This window comes from Anas platyrhynchos, chromosome 1 (assembly GCF_047663525.1).
Source record: "Anas platyrhynchos isolate ZD024472 breed Pekin duck chromosome 1, IASCAAS_PekinDuck_T2T, whole genome shotgun sequence".
Classification (NCBI taxonomy): domain Eukaryota; kingdom Metazoa; phylum Chordata; class Aves; order Anseriformes; family Anatidae; genus Anas; species Anas platyrhynchos.
The window spans coordinates 203,437,351-203,456,413 of record NC_092587.1 but is presented as its reverse complement, the minus strand read 5'-3'; the positions used below and the strand labels follow the sequence as shown (position 1 = coordinate 203,456,413).

Genomic DNA, 19,063 nt, shown 5'->3' with positions numbered 1-19,063 from the left:
CCATGCTACAAAATCGCTAGAAATACACTACCACCTTCCCCCTTTCCATGGTCTTATAAATGAACTCACTAAGTATGGAATCGAAGACATTAGTGTGGGGAAAAGAAAAAGTCTGACACCAAATTTATCCTCCTATCAATGTGTGATAGCTTCCTTCTCTACATCTGGCAAAGTTTTGATCAGCCTAGTGTTAGCCCCAGGCAAGGAGGCCTCCTTATTTGCTGTATTGTTCAGCCCAGTTAATTTTACCATATGACAAGCTTCCTAACATCTAACCTGAATGATTATTGTACAAAAGCATTTCTTTTCCTACCCTTTGTAAGAGCTTATTCAGTTTGCCCCATCCTTGCAAGTTGCTCGCTTGTAAGTGATGGTAAAATACTTGTAAGCAGTTAACCTGTTTTTTCTTATACATTATAGTAATTCCTCAGTGAAAATGTTGTTTGTGCATTTTTTCTACTGCATCCAGTTTCATAATAGTCTTTTTTTGTCACTTTGCTGAAAATTCATTCCATTTCATTGCCTATACAGAGCTGCCCCGGATTTTTGGCCTAGTTCCATCCCAGCTATTTAAGGTAAAGAAGCTGTTTTTGCTGTGGCCTCTTATTTGTGAGCACCGTATACAGAACAAAAGCCAAAAGACTAATGTCCCATAGGCTCTGACTATTTAATGTATTATAGCATTTCTCAGTGTGGCATCTAAAAGCTAACTGCACTTGGAAGAAAAGGCTCCTGAACAGTTTTTCTTTAGCCTCCATTTCAGATACCTGATGCAGATTTTGAGTGACATATCCATTTAGCTAAGGAATGAAGGAAGATTAAAGTTCTGGACTTTACCCAAAAATGCCCATAAAAACCTGTCTTCTTGGTAGGTGCTTGTAGTATTCAGCAATTCTATGCAGTTATTTTTCACTTGATATGGGACTGTGCTTACAGTTTTTAGTACGAACCTTGTGTGCCACTCATCTTCCTCTAGCTGAGCCTAGAAAATCACAGCATTTAAACTCTGAAGGGAAATGAGACCTGAAGAACTGTCACCTCTTTTTTCGTGTTTACAGCAACCTAAAGAATCATAGAATCATAGAATCATAGAATATCCTGAGTTGGAAGGGACCCTTAAGGATCATCAAGTCCAACTCTTGACACCGCACAAAGAATATTTAGCCTTCTCCTAAAAATCAAAACAGTCCCTTCGGTGGCTACTGGGATTCATCAAGAACTAACACCAGAACAAGCAGTTATATGTAGACCATCAATTACACTCATAGCTATATAATGAACAATAGCAAGCCTAGGTGGCCTTAATGGGGTTATTTATTATATTGCTCTATGTTTGGCTATAGAAGCAGAATTATTTATGTAGGTGAGCTATGGCATTTCTGCTTCCAGTCATGCCCTACATGTGCTTTACTGGAACGCATTTGTAGCGCTAGTTTTGCAGATCGAAGTCTGAATATTTTACAAAGTCTAAATAAACCAAAAAAAGAAACAGAAAGTCACCGCTGACGTTACCGATTGAGCAATCGTGTCCGGTCCAGTTGGGATCGCAGCTGCAGAGCCCAGTGTCGGGGAGGAAGGTCCCATGGCCAGAGCATTGGTCCAGACAAGTGGCTCGTGGGGTCTCACAGTTTGTTCCTCCCCAGCCGACTGAACAGTGGCATTCTCCGCGCACACACACGCCTCGTCCCGAGCAGGTAGGATCCATGCAATCCACTACAGCAAGAAGGAAGAGGAAGGAGACAAGGGAAGTAAATAAGAATTTCAGGAAAAAAAAATAAAATAAAAGCTGTTGTATTGCCATCTGCACAGCCTTATTTATACAGTATCTCAAGGCTCCGTCCATAAAGCAAAGCCCTGATGTACACAAAACTGATGCTTCAAGAAGATGCTGTCCCCAAAATGGAGTGAGACCTAAAGCACGTGAAAAACAGAGAAAAAATACATGATGTAATTCATTCTTTTCGTCAGGCCTACAGTAATAAATGACCTTTCTTGTAAGAACAGGCTAATATCAATTAAGATTAGGATAAGAATAATGTCGTCTTGTACACATACTGCGTCTCCATTTATTCTATTAGAATAAGCGAAATTACCTTTACTAATGAAATCAAAGCTGAGCTCTGGTTTTCTGAGAGAGAAATTCTACATAAAGACTCAGCAGAAGTTTATGTCCTGATTCAGCGAAACACATGCTTAAATTGAAGAATGTGCTGAAATCTATGCAGGTTTCACAGACACATGAATTCCATGTTAAACGTATACTCTTTATACTTTTTTTTTTTTTGAAGTAAGGATTAAAACCAAATTATGATTTATCGGATATTGGTATTATCGTGGTTTTTATTTTTGATCCGTGAATTCTCTTTTAAAGGGCTTCTGTTTTTAAAGAGGAGGCACTTTTGAAACAATGTTGGAGACCATCCAGTTGGGTGCATGGCACAAAAATGTGCACTGAAGGACTGAGCACCCTGACGTGTGATTTCTGAGCTGTGGGGTTTTGTAGGCACCCATCACCTCCTCTACCCACAGCAGAATTTCACCCAGCAAGAGCAAAACATGCAACGCCCCAGACACCCTCCTAAAAAAGAACCGCAGGAGCTGATCAGCTATTTATATATAAGAGGATATAGGACAGCCTAGAGAAATTCTTCCCGTCTCTGGAAATGGTGTGTGGCAGTGCCCTGGGGATCAGTGACAAGTGTCAGTCTGGCTCAGCAGCCAGGGGAAAGCTGTCCAGCTCCTCGCCCTAATACAGAAGAGCAGAACACAGCCACCACACACACAGAGCAGATTTGCGGTTCGTTTTTTCCCCTGCAAGAGCTAATAAGAATCCCAATGACCTGTTTAAGATCCAGAAACCTTAAAAAGAAACACAACAGCTGCTCCGATAATTCCCTGGATCCTCAAAACCTTCTCGCTCTGACAAGTAATGGCTCAGCAATTACTATCCCAAGGCATGCGAGAGCGTTTGCAGTTTTCTTTGATTCCTGGAGCCCTGCTCGTAGCTGGAACAATCCTTGAAAATTGTAAGAGGCTGGAAAGGATGAGTCTATAAATCTCCTTCGCTGTTAGTGAGCTGGGAGCTAGGTGCCAATTTTAGCAGGAGACCCTTGGAGCCCTGGCCCTGTTCTTTCTCAGCAGTAATAAGTAGGAAAAGGACCGAGGAACAGACTAGCAGCCGCGGAGGTTCTCAGCAGATGGTTTGAACGTGGAGAACAAAGATCACAGGCTAACTGACACGAGGCTACCTCCAGGCAATTAATCATCCCCTCTGAAGGTCAGCTGGGAAAAAGGTGAGTTTTACAGGGGGCTCCATCACAGGAGGCAGACAATCTGCTATCTCAGCCCGAACACAGACGATTATAGGAGGGGAATGTGCGTGTCAGAACCCCCCATTTATCATAATCCCAAGGCCATTTTTCATGTTGAAATGAGCCCTTTCAGAAAATGTCACACACAATGGCTACTTTAATCTCAGCCTCGCTAGCTGTATCTCTTTAGGCTTTCTGCACCATCGCATGGGCCCTGGGACGGGATTAGGGGCTTCTGCTTTCTTCTTAATCAATTGCTTCGTGGATTTGGAGTACAATGGTGTGTTTTTAGGGAGTTCTGCTTGACAAATTTAGCTGCTCAGGAGAGAAGCTGCCAAGAGAAGCAGGGATGGGGAGTGGGGCAGGAGGGCAGAGCTGACAAAAATCTAGCATGCTTAGAAAATGAAAAAAAAAGAGATTTTTACATATATCTGTGTTGCTGCTTGGAAAATGTCCCAAATGGTCTAATTCCTGGTTCGAAAATGCCCCATTTATAGTTCAACCTTGTGCAGAACCTTTGCCAGGGAGATAAATCAGGCAGCAAGCAACTAGTGCCTCTTCTACACTTTCCCCCAATATGCTTCATGCTTCATTGCTCACACGAGTTATTAGGCTTATTCAGTACCCAAAAAGTAACTTCTCATTTTTCACTGCTTAAATTTGCTCCCTTCCCTTTAATGTCTCACTGGCTTAGCCCGTGCCTTGTAAAATATGTCCCAATAAACGAAGGAAGGAGAAAAGGAAAACTCATGTAAGATTGGTGGCCGGTGTTTTATAAACATTGCTGAGCTTCTATGGGGGAAAAGAAAAGACAGAAGAAACACTGGAATGAAAACCCATTGTAAACACTGAGTAAGCAGTGAAGCTACAAGAACTGAGAAATAATAAAAAGTAATCAATACCAGATGGTCCTTCTTAGAAGAGAAATTGAAAAGTAAAAACAATTTAAAAACTAGTATAAATGAACTTTTTTTTTTTGGCTAGGTTTAAAAATATAAATGCATAAATATATACATGTCCTGAAGATTTCCCACGTGGCATATTTCTGACTTACCTCCCCTATTCACAACACAACACAAATTATGCCTTGAATATGAAAAACAAATGCACAGCTGTAAAAATCCTAAACAGCTCGTAAGGAAAATCAGGTTCTCTTTGCTCTTCATTCTTTTTCAAGCTTTTACCTAGTGGGATTGACCCTGTCCCCTGCTACAGTGAGCATAAAACAACTGAGTGGAGCCTGGCTTTTCTGCTTTAAATGTGACCAGGGAAAAGAGGCTCCTGTTAGAAAAAGGCAAATCTTTCTCTGATTTACACACACTAAACACACCTAGCTGGAGGCAAAATCAGGATCTTTTAATTTCTGTTTATTCAGTAAAGATACCTAGTAAATACGAGGTCTACAGAGATGCTTTAGAGATACTTCTGTCATCATCATCTTGGGGTTTATGTGCCCCATGGCTTCATTTAACTGTGCCTTCTTAAGTCAAAATAAAGATTTCTCAAGAGATGTTTCAGTTACAGAGCTATGTTCTTCATCTCTAGCACTACAGACACTGAAGCCACGTTATGTCAGAGATGTCCCACTCCAACACATTTGATGCATCAAAAGAATTGCTGGATTAGATGCCATTTAAATGTCATTTCAGCCTATTTCCACTGTCCATAAAATAAAAGCCATTTCAGATAAATCTTTATCCCATATGCACGAAGACAACCATAAATTAATTCAAGACATAGTGAATCTGGTACATGTATCAAATCGCTGTCTTAAGTCTAGCACGTGGTGCAGAGGCCTTGTATCTGCACTTGTAGAAGCATAATTTAGCCATAATTATTTTTCAGGTCCTCTGCATAGAATTCTGACAATAATTTTCAAAAGTGATGAACAGTATTCTGTAAATCAGGCACTTTTGATGTATTTTTCTAACTGTCCAAATGACTCGTACGCTTACAAAACTGTCCACTTTTCCTTTTAGCAATAAGAAGCAGTCGCAGACTAGGGAAGATAAAGGTTTATGGTGACAGGTGACTTCCCGCACAAAAAGATTAAAGATAACAGCTAAAAGGCACCGCATTTCTGAGTCACAAATCTAAATGTAAATGAAAAAATGTTTGGGGGCTAATGTGAAAAAAAAAAAAAAAAAAAGAATTTATGGAAGGGGCCATTAAAATAATATCTGATTTTGAGCAGAATTTAATTCAAGTCCTGAGCATTTCTAAGCTTTTAAAGCTGACAAGAATCAGGGACTTTCATACGCCACCATTTTGTATATGTAAGCAACTGAAATACTTGGCATAGCACAGCACAGAAGAAAGCACTATAAAAGTAATTATACGTTTGGATGTGTAAATGGAAACGATGCTTTAATAAGAACATTTGAACATATGATTAGATGTTCTGGTCTTTCAACTAGATTTGTCTATCTGAAGCATTTGATGGCTTTTCATCCAATTATTGAACAAATATGATAGCTAACGACAAGTTATTACAACATATCATTTTTATGTTGCATCCATCCATTGTATCTCTAAGGTGCCTATTACTGTTCTGCTTAAGTGCCAGTCCCGTTCCCAATCGCCTCCATCCATGTAATTATATAACGACAATCAAAGCAAGAGGCTAATTGAATGGATCTTGCAAATACCTTCCTCGCAGCTCTCGCCCTTGTATCCCGGGTTGCAGATGCAGGTCCCCATGATGCACGTGCCGTGGTTGTTGCAGGTGACGTCGATGCACTGGTTCGTGGGGACATCACATTCTGCTCCTTTCCAGCCGCTGTGGCACAAGCACCTCCCTTTCATGTACTGCCCATTTCCACTGCACAGCACGGGGCAGGACGCTGGGGAAAGACAATGGAAATCACATTAAAAACCAACTGTACACTACTCTCACTTCATAAAAGAGCGTAAGAGTCCAGCACGGGATTTATAATCTTCTTATACACTTTTCAGTGGGGTATGTTGTTCTTTTCCTTGCCAAAACCAATTCTTTTATGGGCATGACACCCAGCTGTTAAGCGTATTCTCCGATGGATGTTTAAAACAAACAAACAGCGCTCTTGAGTTCGGACATCTCTGCTTTGTGTCTCCGATACTTTATTTCACTAACTAAACTCAGACCTTTCTTGTATTCTGACTTTCCAGTGCACTGGTGTCTTCTTTCAGCAGCACCACTGACCTTAAATTGCTTATCTCTATCCCTGACCTGCTGCCAGGCTTCAGACTTTCCTTGACACAGCCCCTGCTGCGGACCTTAGCTGTACACAAATCACTCCCCTGTTTTGCTGTTGTAATTCTCAGCTGTATGGTTTTCAGTTTCTTTGCTCAGAGTCCAGAACGCCACGTCGATACTCTCCCTGATTTAGTTCAAGTCATACCATCAGCTGGATCTCCAGCCCCCTCCTCTGACCTCTGCTGGTCTCCATTCATCAGCAGACACAACGCAAAAATGGCCTCTAGTCTTCCCAAGCGCCCGGTAACAAAAGTTCTCCGATTATATCCCCTGATCTTTACACTGGTTTATAAAAGATTTTTTAATTCTCTTTGTTTCCAACAAAGTTGGCTGTTTTTGAAGAAAACCAGCTCAGGACCGCTGAGTGTCTGGTGGTGTCGGGCAGCTGCGGGTCCCTGTGGTGCCAGCCCTGCTCCAGCAGGGCCACCCCGAGCAGGGGGCCCAGCCCCACGTCCAGGCGGCTGCTGGAGATCCCCAAGGAGGAGCCCCCAGCCCCTCTCTGGGCAGCCTGTGCCAGGGCTCCGGCACCCGCCCAGCCCAGCAGAGCTTCCTGAGGGGCAGAGGGCACCTCCTGGGCTCCAGGCTGGGCCCGAGGCCTCTTCTATCCTGTGATGAAGGGGAGAAGAGGAAGACAACAAAATCAAGCTGGCGGACCCCAGAAGTAAGCATTTTCTGAGCTAGCTCTGGAAAATGCCAGGCAGAGTAGGATGAAAAATACAGAGCAGGCTCCCTACAGAAGGAGAAGGAGCCAGCTGCTGTTCTCTAAGCCTCCTTCAGCCCCTCTCTGAAGATGTTTTCTCCCTTTTCCATTCTCCACAGCCGCCATCTTCGGCTCCTTTTGTCCTCTCTTCTGATTTTTCCCAGGAAGCTGCTGATTTCTGTCCCTCAAAAGCAATACCTTCCTGTTCCCTATCCCTTGAATTTTCTTCTTACTTAAGTCCTATTCTCTTCAGTTACATTCAGTGAAACTCACCTGCAAGAACAGATACCCAGCTCACATTTCTCTCTCTTTCACTGTTGAGCATCATCCTTAGGAGAGAGCAGCTGGGCTTCTCATCTGCCCCTCACAAAGGCAATTAATGAACATTTTTATGCAGGATAAATGTGAAAGGACTATTCTAGTCTGCTGCTTAATTCACCTGCGCTAGGCATGCAATTAATACAATGCACCTCTCCTGCTTTGTTCCTGTCTCTGAGCACACGCAGAAAGAGCTATTAACGTGGTTAAGGGAAACATTTCTCTCTTTTTCTTACCACCTTTTAATGCAGTAACCGCACAATGCCCATTCTGTCTTGTTTTCAGTTATTGTTACAGATGAGTCTGAGGCTTACAGCACCCTCAACACAAAGCATTACCAGCTCTGACTGTTAAACTGTCCTGACGTGCAATGAACGATATTTGCCTGATTGAAATAAAAGAAGTTCAGAAGAAAAAGGAATTTGGCAGCTGTTATTACGAAGGAGCTCCCTGTTCAGCTTAAAGAAATCATATTGCAGTGGTGTGGTTCGAGAGCATCATTTGCAAGGAGAGAGCTACCTATACAGTATAACACATAAATTGTTTAAGGTACACTGTGTTGAATATATGGTTCACAGCAAACTCACTCAGTAATTCCGCTTTTCATCTAGGCTGATGGAATTTTCCACCCCCCTGTCTCAAATTTCAAATGCTCAGTAGAGGAGCCTGTTCTTTCAAGGCACCAGGAGAGGACAGTTTGCAGCTTTTTTTTTTCTTTTTTTTTTCGACAAGGAGAGGAATTGCCTTTAACCAGTGAGAGGCTGCTGAAAAAGACTTACATATTTTCTGACAGGACAGCTGATCACTCAGTACAAGATCAGATAAATTGCTGGTCGTCTGCAATAAGACTGGCATTCCACAGAGCCCTCTGTGGAGAACACCTCCAGCATAACCTGGGAAGTGCTGTTGCAAATGTCAAGGCAAGACCTCCTTTGCAGCATACCATAATAAACAAAGACAAAAGAGGTTTCTGGATTTATTTTTTTTTTCCACTGCTCCTCGTGCAACTCTTTTCTCCATGTAATGATATGTAATTAATTTGATCATTTGGATTCCGTTCCAACAAATGCCATCTAAGATGCCCAAATTATAGTAATTCTCTGGTCTGATGATGGTAGCCACAGCCCAAATGCACACCACTTTTCTTGTAAACTTTGGTATCATGGAGGAAAATTATTCATTTATTTGTTTGTTTGTTTTACTTTGTAGACATGAAAAACACCTTCTCCGTGTTCAAGGTCTTCAAAAGGCCCGTGAGCACATTGCTGCGGATTTGTTCACATTTATGTGATTTAAAATAAGAGGTTAATAACGCATTAATAATTAGCCATCATTAAAAACTGAAAGGTTGTGTTTTACAGTCTCCCACTCATTTAGGGGGTGAATAACAAGGTGAAACAAAGGAACACCCAGGAGATCTGGGACCTACAAATCCTGGGGCAGGCAGAGACCTGCTTGAGAATTACTGCTCCATACAGCAACCCCTGCAGGGCTGCAGACAGATCCTGTTGTGGCTGTGCACGTGCTGCAGTTACTGCCCTCGGAGGTGTTTGTAGGTCAAAAGCAGCATCTGAGATTCCCTCGAAAACCAAGAGGAAGCCAACACTGGGGCCCTTGTATCTCACACCCGTGGCAAGTGCTCACTTAACAAGCCCGCTGGGTGGAAGCGCACGCACAAACAGCGTTTGGACACTCCACGAATTAATCCGTCTCCATAAAGGCAGACAGTAATCTGTGATCTGAACCCAGATGATTTGGAACCGAAAGGCTGACTCTGGTGAGAGGTGTTCGTATCAGCCAGGGTAAGCAGCCTTGTGAAATGGGAGATGCTCGTGTGGCTCGCCTGAGAGCCTGAGAAAAACTCGCCGCGTAACCCGTGAAGGGAGACGAGCTCCCCTGCAAGAGCCTTCAGACCAAAAATTTTAATGTTTTGCCTGATGATGGAGGAGCTTTGCCTTCTGCCCTGGCTCCGCAGCGAGCCATCGGGGAATGAGCCCTGAACTTCTGCCCCTGGCTCAAGTCAGGAGGTGTGGGAGACGGAAAAACTCCTTCTGTCTCCGGCTCGATGGATTTGAAAAGGAGCTTGGAAACTCACGCCAAGCGTAACCTGAGTCAGCAACAAGCCTGACACGGCAGCTCTCGGGGCCGCAGCCGGCCCCATTCATCTTAGTGGGGTTGTGAACCCTGAGACACCTCCGGGGTTCAGCCTGGACCACACCGTGTGGGGATGAGGCCGGCCTTATCTCTTGGCTGGGCTGCGGGATGGGACCCAAAGCCTGGTGCACACTCATCAGGGCTTGGCTGGAGGGGGGAGAGGACGTGGGGTTGGACAGAGTTTGGCTCCCTCCCTTGGGAAGGAGCCCAGCCTGCTTCCCAGACACAGCAGCGGGCTGGGGTGAAGGCCTGACCTTCTGCCTTCGCAAAGCTCCTTGTGTGGGCACTGACTTCATGCGTTACCTCCCTCCCCCCAGCCCCAATTTATAAATCTGCACTTTGTTGAGCAGTTTCAGCCAAAAAAAAGACACTGAAAAGATTGAAACACGGCATTCCGGCGTTTTCCACATGCAATGGTTTGATTTCTCTGCCTGAAACATGTTCTTACTAAAACGACTTCTTTTTTTTTTTTTTTTTTTAATGTTTAACTAACCTAAAAATTTCAGGTCAAATGAAAATCCTTCCAAAGCGGTTTATTAAAAAATGCTTTTCGCTTGAGCAGAAAAAAAACGTATGCTATTGTTTGCTGAGGTAGGCAGCACACCAAAAGCAGGCATCCCAAGATTTCCACTTAGGGCCAGAGCATCCAGCTCTGCCTGGCATTGCTCCACTGCAGCCCTGTTGGGTGTTGGCCATCAGTCTGAGGGAGACTTGCAAGCCTTGCAGCAACGGAACAGGTACTTACATTTTCTCTAACCAGTGTCTTAAAATAAAATATTGCCACACAGTGATGGAAGGGTCTGCTAAACAAACAGCAAAGCCACATTTTGAAGTCATGTTTTCTAAAGTTGCTTCCAGAATGAAAAGCCCCAGTGTGATGTTTTGCCTGTCCACGCACAGCTAGGGGGTTGTGTTGATGCTACGAGCACAGCAATCATGACAAATAGCAACCAAACCTGCAGATCTGACCTGTTCCCATCCTTCTGCAGCGTCCCCAGGCTGGATAAGGTTGGCTTTGCAGGGGGCATGGGCACAAATACGACTTCCACAAAGAAAAGAGTTAACAGAAGGGGAGGAGGGAAGAATTAACCAGGTATAAATTCCTACCTCTGCCACAGTCAGGGCCCAGAAAGCCAAGGAAGCAATGGCAGGTCCCAGACACGCAGTCTCCGTTCCCGTAGCAATTACTGGGGCAATTATCCACGGATTCTAGAAAAGAGAAGAGATTTAAGATTATTTCTTTCAGCAAGAAAACACCCCTTAATCTGGGAGGGTTTTGGGTGCCAGGACAGCTGAAACCTCAAAGCAATCACTGCACTTGGGACTAAAAGCATCAGTCTTGAGCTCCACTAATGGGAGCTCATCCATTTACAGCAACGGATGGCTCAACCTTAACACGTCAGCGTGGAGTGACTGCAAATCCTACAACTGAAATCACAGCTCTCAGGCTTTGTCCTCACTCCGTACCTGAAAACTTGTCTTCCTCTTTATTTTTCTGGCCACTTTCCCTCGTTGAATTTATCAGAGAGAAGCAATGCATGCAGTTCTCACAGCAAAACACACTTTTTTTGGGTGATTTTGTTGACTGGGCTAAGTGAACTTGGGGCATTTATTAGCACCTAACAGATGTGATCTATGATAGAAACGTTTCCCTATGAAATTCACTGATCACAGACACTTGGTTCCTTCTGTCTGCCTGCTGCTGATGGGGTATTTCTAACTGTGTGTCTTGTGGTTTGTTCTGCAATATTATACAAACAGCCCAAAGTGCTGGGGCTAACATTATACCTCGGTGGAGCAGGAATGGGGCTACTCCACACTTTCTTCTGTTTCTACTTATCATCTTAAATTCCCTGACTTTGGCAAAAACACTGGCTATTCATCTTTCAAGGAAAGTTAACAGGTAAGCAAAACGGTTCCTAGCACTTTTATCTTATTTTGAAGCCAGTTCAGAATAGTGGGGCTAAAACTGATCTTTCATAAAAGAAGAACACAATTTGGTAAACATTACTTCTCAAAAGCGGAATGAAAATCGTTTTATTTTCTTGACTAAACCGTGAGCAAAGATTGAGTAAATATGAGCGGGGCTCGGGAAGATGATGGAATACCATGCTTCATTCCACACTATTATTTCTCATTTTCTCCGAGGGAGACGCATATCTGATTAAAACTGGATTCAGTTATACAGGAGGGACGCCAGTGGTACATCTGTCACGGAGCGGGGTGGAAATCTTGGCCATGTGAATAATGACTGCACTTTCGTAGGCATACTTCACCAGGCCCGGTGATAGCAGCGATATTTGTAAACTTCCTATGGGTGTAAGTGAAGAGAAACAGCTGCGGCAGAGATGTGCAGATTAGTTTCTAATCAGCAATGAAAGGGAGCCTGTTGCTGAATGGCTGCTCGCTGAACACCGCAGGTTTCTGAAGGACATTTTAGAGGACGTGGTGTAATTTAATCACCCCAAAAAGGGCAACAGCAGTTTTAAATAATAAAAACAGTTTCAAGCGGTTACGTTTTAAGTCTTGGCATAAGACTTCGCCCAAGCAGTCAGCTCCATGCAGCAAGGAGGGTACGAGATGTGCTGTCAGTTTTCTAACACTTCGCTCAGGCAGATATTCGCTGTATGGGGCATGGAAATACAATCACAGTGTGCAGTCAATGCTTAGGGATTGATCTGCTGTCTTCATCCCAATCAAACAGCAGCCACGTTTCCGAGAACAAATAGCAACTAAAAACTTGTGCGTTTTTGCTGATATTCAAGTATAGTGTCTCCCACTTAATGGCAAGTATAAACACCAATCTGTCCTGTAAATGACAAGTTGATGTTAGCCTGCACACGTGCGAGCTTCAGAACTCGGTGATAATAAATAACATTTATGCAATAGAATAAAAACTCAACGAAACACCTGAAAAGCAACATGGCATCAAACGTGGCAGGTGTTGCAAAGCCTAACAATGCACCACATCAGCTAAAGGATAATTTTTGTTAGTGGAAATAATATTTTGCATTTACAGGGTGGTTCAGCTGATGTACCTGTGATGCCTACACCAGGACAAGATTCAGTACGCCGATCAGATGTCCACTGTAGGGTGAACCCAATGACTCTAACTCACTGTACTGTTGAGGTATAATGGGATCTAAAAGCTCCAAATGACCACGTGGCATGTCTATGTTTAGGTAACCAAACTTCCCTGACCCTTAGGGTGAATCCATTTGATGAACTTCGCTCCTGTGGTGCTCCCTCTCCTCCTCTGACTAGTTCAGACATTCATTGTCATCGTAGGCATCTGTATTTGGTCAGATCCATCCACAGTGACCAACAGTAATGCTTTACAAAAAATATCCATATATATTCGGTGGCTCATCTGGCACTTTATTTTGCAAAACCGCAATGGTACGTGCACAGGTCATGTCTCCTCAATCCTTGATTTCCCAGGCTACTCCTCTTAAGCGTGCCCTAACTGCATCATAACACATCGTGGGGCACCCAAAGGGAATATAAAGCCATTGTACCTTCTTCACTGAAGCACCCTGGTAACTTTTAATTTTGCTGACCACTTGATGCTATTAATGATAGAGGAGGCTTTTAAAAACCCTTCCTCCTACTTCTGTGCTTTCCCTGATGCTCCACATTTTTCTAATATAGCTAAAAGTAACATTTCCAATGTGCTCTAATTTTGCGTTCACTCGCATTGCCCTGGAATAACCCGACTGATAGAGACAAGATGAAGCGAAGAGGAAAAGAAATTCTCCCTCTCCTGTGGCTGGAGCCACTTACCAGTTTCTAGCAGTTAAGGAAACAAACTTGCCTGGTGTGACTCAGGGCAATTAAGGTCTCTGCACACTCCCCAAAGTTCTTCGCTGCTGAGAATAAACTCTGAAAAGTAATGAGGATGCATGCAGCATATTCCTGTCCCAAAGCTGCTACAACACGGCTCAAAAAGTTATTTCCATAAAGGAAGCGTTAAAATGAACGTGCTTTTCTTTTTCTCACTAACTCCAGAGCTAATGAGAACAAACAAGGCTTGTGAGCAACAAGTCTGAGAGTTGTCTGTGCGTTTCTGAGCATGGTGCTATTTATATTCTTAGGTACGATCACAGATCGGAATTTCTTTTTACTTTGAGCATTGCACGCATTAGTAAATCACGCTCACTTAAGACCCGATAAAAACCTCTGTCTTCAACCCCAGACTGAATTTTGTTTCAGTGGTTACGGACTGCATGCATTGGAGAGCTGACTTGCTTTTTCTGGCCCCTCTGAAACGTGCACACACAAGCACACGTGCATGTACACGGCTCTCATACCTAACCTCCAGATGAAACAGAACATTATGGGTGGCTTGTCAAGAAGAAACTAGGGAGCTGAGATGGGGGAACACAAAAAATCAAGCAAAAAGAACCAAATGGACAAATTTGCACAGCCGTTGCAGATGCAAGGGCTTAGTGAAAATATTATTTAAAGGGGCTTAGATGATAAAGAAATCAAACTTAAATTTCAGGGAGCCCCCGAGTTAGCGGCATCAAACAACTACCTGAAAACACATTTATCTTTAAGCATGGCCATAGTCAACATTGCTGCAGATGTGAAAAACTGTTGATCAATAAATAAAACCAGGTCACTGGAGTTATGGCCAGGTTCTAGTTTCCATTCTACATCGTATTCTGCAAGCTATTACACGAATTATACAGATATTTTCCAATTTATACAAAATTCCATGTGGTATTTTATGAATGGTGCCATGGGAATTGCATTTAGAGAATCACGGCAACTATTTGCTTTGTTTTGGTTTGAATAGTTGAAGTTCATGGTGAGATCACGGACAATTCTTTCCTAGAAGGACACACACAAGCTTGCTGTTGGGTTCCAAACCTCTGAAGTGATCTGATTGCCACCAGCTGGTGAGGGCAAAGATTATTAATTGGAAGGTCAGCTGTGCGTGATGCCCTCATATGGTTTTGCTAGATTGGCCAAAGAGAAGACGACTGAAAATGCAGCTTCCATGCCACCTTCCAAACCTCCTGAAAGCAAACAACTCACGATAGGGACGGATGAGCACAACTCGAGGTGGTGTGGCCTCAAATGGAAGTTGCAGAAGCTTGAGTACGGAAGTAATTGTCCTGCCAGCTTTGAAATCTAATTAGCAACTGAAAAAACAAGTAATTTCCTGAGTAAATACTGTAAACATGCAGATCTCCTCTGAGAGAAGGAGTAATAACATGAGACGCATCGCCTGCAGACCCACACCATCTCGGTCTGGAGAACAGCGCAGGAATGCCTTGTCTGAGCTGTTCCCTGTCCTCGTCCAGCCTTCCTCACCCAGGAGGAGATATAAAAATGCTTCTACATTAACAAAAAGGAGAGAGGGAAAACGCTTGCTAAGTGTGAAACCTAGACATCTCCGAGAGAAAAGCTCCTCTGAAGGACTCTAAGGTGCTCCCCACTCAAGGGCTTTAATTATCAAAGCAAGAAGAAAGAAGATGATGGTTTGGAGCAAACCGGCATGCACCATGTTGACTTATTCATTGTTTTTTTTTTTCCCATTTTCTCTGGGGACATTTTTGGTCCAAGTACTCTCACAGCTGCTAGACTTTGAAGGAAACTTGGCCAAATCTTTGTCTCATTGCTTGTCTCCCTTGTGCAATCAGCACTTAGCCTGTGAGAAGCTCTGAACTGGCATGATCCTGCCCGTACCCATAATAAAGACTTCACACTACGCTGTCTGTCATTTAAGGATATCACTAAGCTCAATAGGAAATTGCTAATTGTTACCATTCCCATTTTTTTCAGGCTGGCAATCTGAAGTAGAGACAAATAATGTCATTTGCTTGAGATCATCAGCTGACTCGTGCCAGTGACGGAGCTCCCAGGCTAATGGTGTGCTCAGGGGACCATTTGCTGCTGACAAAAAGCCCCGCGAAAGCCAACTCTGCTGTGGTGAGCTCTATAAAGACGTTCGTCTGGCTTGCAATTACCTACCCGACTTAACTTTATTCAGATGAACTGCAATAAATGCACGAAGACGACAGACAAATTATTAGACTCTTGATGGACTTCTCTCTTAGGTACTTACCGTGCTTGTCGGTCAGTGGTACGGATACTTTAGCAGCATATCCACCTTATTTATTTACTATGCAACGCTCAACTTAATAGCTTGTTTCTGTATCTTTGGGCCAGAGGCCAAGGCAGATGTTTGCCCGACACCAAATCCTATTAGAGGCTGCAGTAACACAATTGTGTGTTAAAGCTAAATATTTTATAGCCTACACTTGCCACCAAGCATCATCATTCCCTCGGCATTTAGAGGCAACTATCTATTGGCAAAGAAAAAATAGTTATGTAGCTGGCAATTGAAGACGGTAGCTTTCCTGGGAGTTAATAAGCGCCAGGACAGCTTTCTAAGAACTGATTAAATGCCATTCAGGGCAGCGTGGTTGCACGAATTCAGATGTAACCACTTCCTTTGATAACCTCAAAGAGTTGGTCTGAACAATGTTTGGTGTCAAAACCAGGTATTAATAGCACTAAAGTGTAAAAAAAATTGCACTTTAATGCATCGGTGTTAATAAAAGTCTCTGGTGCAAAGAATGAAACTTGTTTTAATGATGAGAATATTATATATGAGAAGTGAGATGCAAAGAAAATGGCTTTTTAATATATTTTTTTTTGTAATATTTAGGTATTCTCATTGTTTGGCCTCTTCAGCTAGTAGTCTACACCTCTACACAAGAAATGTCCTCAAAATCTTTTGATTTGCGCTGCTGAGAAGATAAATGAAGCTGTTGAGCCTGAAGACAATTGCTGTATCTACCAAAACCTAGGAGATACTTTGTGTACACTGATTGGTTTAATAGAGGCTTTCCTTATAAACTTCAACCTTCTGCACACACTGGTGCATTAATTAAAAATGGAAGTAAATAAGAAGAAAAACAATCTCTGGACAAATACATGAAGGAGAATTGTTCACTGTATCAAATAAAAAGATATATTTACTGCCATACAGAACGAATTCGTTCCTGACTGCCTATTCTTTGCCTAGTCATCTTCCCCTGGCTACGGAAGAGGCGTTGCAATGAAGGTGGAGCAGGGCAGCAGGTAATTAAACTCCAAGGCACATATCTAACCTTGAAATCCCCTGTGTGAGCCTCATCGATGCGAAGGGGCCATCAGGAGTGCACGGCATCCCTCTCACCTGACATGAATTACGTGTCAGGGGAGGGTGAAGGGACTCCACATTACTTCACCTTATTTTGTGCTGCCGCACCACATACTGTTTTTCTTAGATCTAGCGCTCGTCCAGGATAAAGCTGTCACCTACAAGCTCATTGCTATGTGTCTCCTTCACAAAAATGCTCCCTGTCACTGCCCTGACTGTATTAGCAGTAATTTTTAATAGGAAGTCAGGCAGTATAACATGAAAGGCAAAGAAGATTCGGAAGCTCCGCGAACACAAGCCAGCATTTAATTTACTTCCCAGTTGCAGAGCTTGCAGTCTTGTTTATTTTTCAAAGAAATGATGCTACTCAATTGAATTTCACTGCAGGGTAGTAGGATTCTGAGCTTAGAGAACTGTCACCTGCTCTTGTAATTGTGATAACAATGCCGAGAGAGACGTGGAGGTGAGAGGGGATAAAACAGGCTTCAGATATCTGAAACATCAGACTTGACATTTTGAGTCAAAAAAAAAAAAGAAAGAAAGAAAGAAAGAAAGAAAATAAATAAATAAATAAAAAGGCTCTGGAAACAAAGGAAATGGGAAAATGCTGGGTCCGGCATGCTCTTGCTCCTCCTCTTCCTTTCTGGGCTGAAGTTTGAAAGGCCTGATTCCTTCTTACGGTACATCCTCACCTGCTGAGATTTCGATTTTTCTGCTTCATTTGTGTTTTTTAAGGCTTTTACATTTCTAGCTCAAGTAATCCACACCTGGCAGCCAGGGATGCGAAAGTCTTGACAGCATCATGGAAACTCAGTCATTATTTCTGAGTGCTCTTTCACAGTTTCCTCTTCTGTAGGGCACCTAGCGTGATGCTGATACTGTTAATGCCACTTGATGTTGTGCCAGATTTTGATATTTTTTTTTCCTTTTTCTGAAGGCTGGGAGGTCTGTTTTAATTAAGGATCTGTGCATATAGCCCTGTTTTGATCTCGGACCCCAGTGGAATGCTAACCTTGACATGCAGGTAGCAGGATGCTAAATTAGGAAGAGGGCAACAGGCAGAGAGCTCCTCTGAACAGCTCCTTAAGTCACTCCGGACTCTGGAAAGTCAGAGTGAAGTACAACGATCATAGCATCCGATTGCATGTCATTCTGCCCCAGATATTTACCCATAAGAATATAAAATAGCAATAAAAAGCCATTTCTGATGGCAGATATATGACCCCATCACTGTACTGACAGCATGTACCTGCTCCAGCAGCGGCTCCGGAGTCTGGATCATTGTAAAAGGTGATGGCGAAGCACAAAAATTTTGGCCTTCAGCATCAGCTTGGGGTGCTTATCGAAACCATCAAGACCTGCTGAGTTTGCCAAATTCCACAGTACATGTGAGCCCAATTTCCCTTGAGATGTCTGCACTTGTGCTTCCAGGCCTGGCTCGAGATTTCTATCCAGGTACTCAAATGGCTCTCACCACAATAATATCAGTCATTCTTTCACTACTTCAAGCACATTCGACTCCAAACCCAGCTGGAAATACTACAAAAACAGCTTTGTGTGCACTGTTTTTGAACTTCTGTGCCACAGAAACTGGGACCAAATGGGAACGGTTTGGGGAGTAAATAACGAGGAGAACAAGCCCACTTGTTCCAGAAGCCCGTGACACATTTGGTCTGAATTTGGTTTATGTTTGAGGGAGAGCTTTATCTCACTGCCTCATTCCTTTCTCTTACTGCTTCCTTTTTAAGAAATCTCTCCAGTGCAAAACGCCTTATAATCTACAGCTATCAGATGGTTGAAAGCATAAGGTGTAATGGGATTTCAAAAGCACCAGGGCACTGCTTTATGTATACTACCATTTAAGTTAATGGTAAAATCTCCTTTCACTTCGCTGGGACCAGAACGGAGGCACCTTTTAGAAAACCCTGCTAATGCATTTCTGCTCTTCGTAGGGATATACAGGGAACGCTTTTCTTCCCTGAGAATGTGAGCAATGCTAAAAGCCCGAAAGGGGCTATGAAATACAGTTCTTAAGGAATCATACGTTGACTATCCGGAGGAAAAAAAATAAATAAATCCTTCTGTTCTACGTTGAAATGTGATCGCTGCTTAGAAGTTAGTTGGGAAAATTTTCAATGAATGATCCTAAACAGAGCAGCCCTTGGAGTGAAGCCTTCTTCCTCCTC

At 43.1% G+C, this 19,063-nt stretch overlaps 1 protein-coding gene across 17 annotated transcripts in view; it reads right to left on the bottom strand.

Moving 5' to 3' along the window:
* The window catches only part of TENM4 (teneurin transmembrane protein 4), a 1,639,674-nt gene that overhangs the window by 143,516 nt on the left and 1,477,095 nt on the right, over positions 1-19,063 (bottom strand). For all 17 annotated transcript variants that reach the window (XM_072032862.1, XM_072032864.1, XM_072032863.1 and 14 more), the window contains 3 exons: positions 10,826-10,927; positions 5,960-6,154; positions 1,513-1,713 (listed from right to left, as the gene is read on the bottom strand). In XM_072032862.1, the coding sequence (XP_071888963.1) occupies positions 1,513-1,713; positions 5,960-6,154; positions 10,826-10,927 (498 nt within the window). The remainder of the gene's footprint in view (positions 1-1,512; positions 1,714-5,959; positions 6,155-10,825; positions 10,928-19,063) is intronic.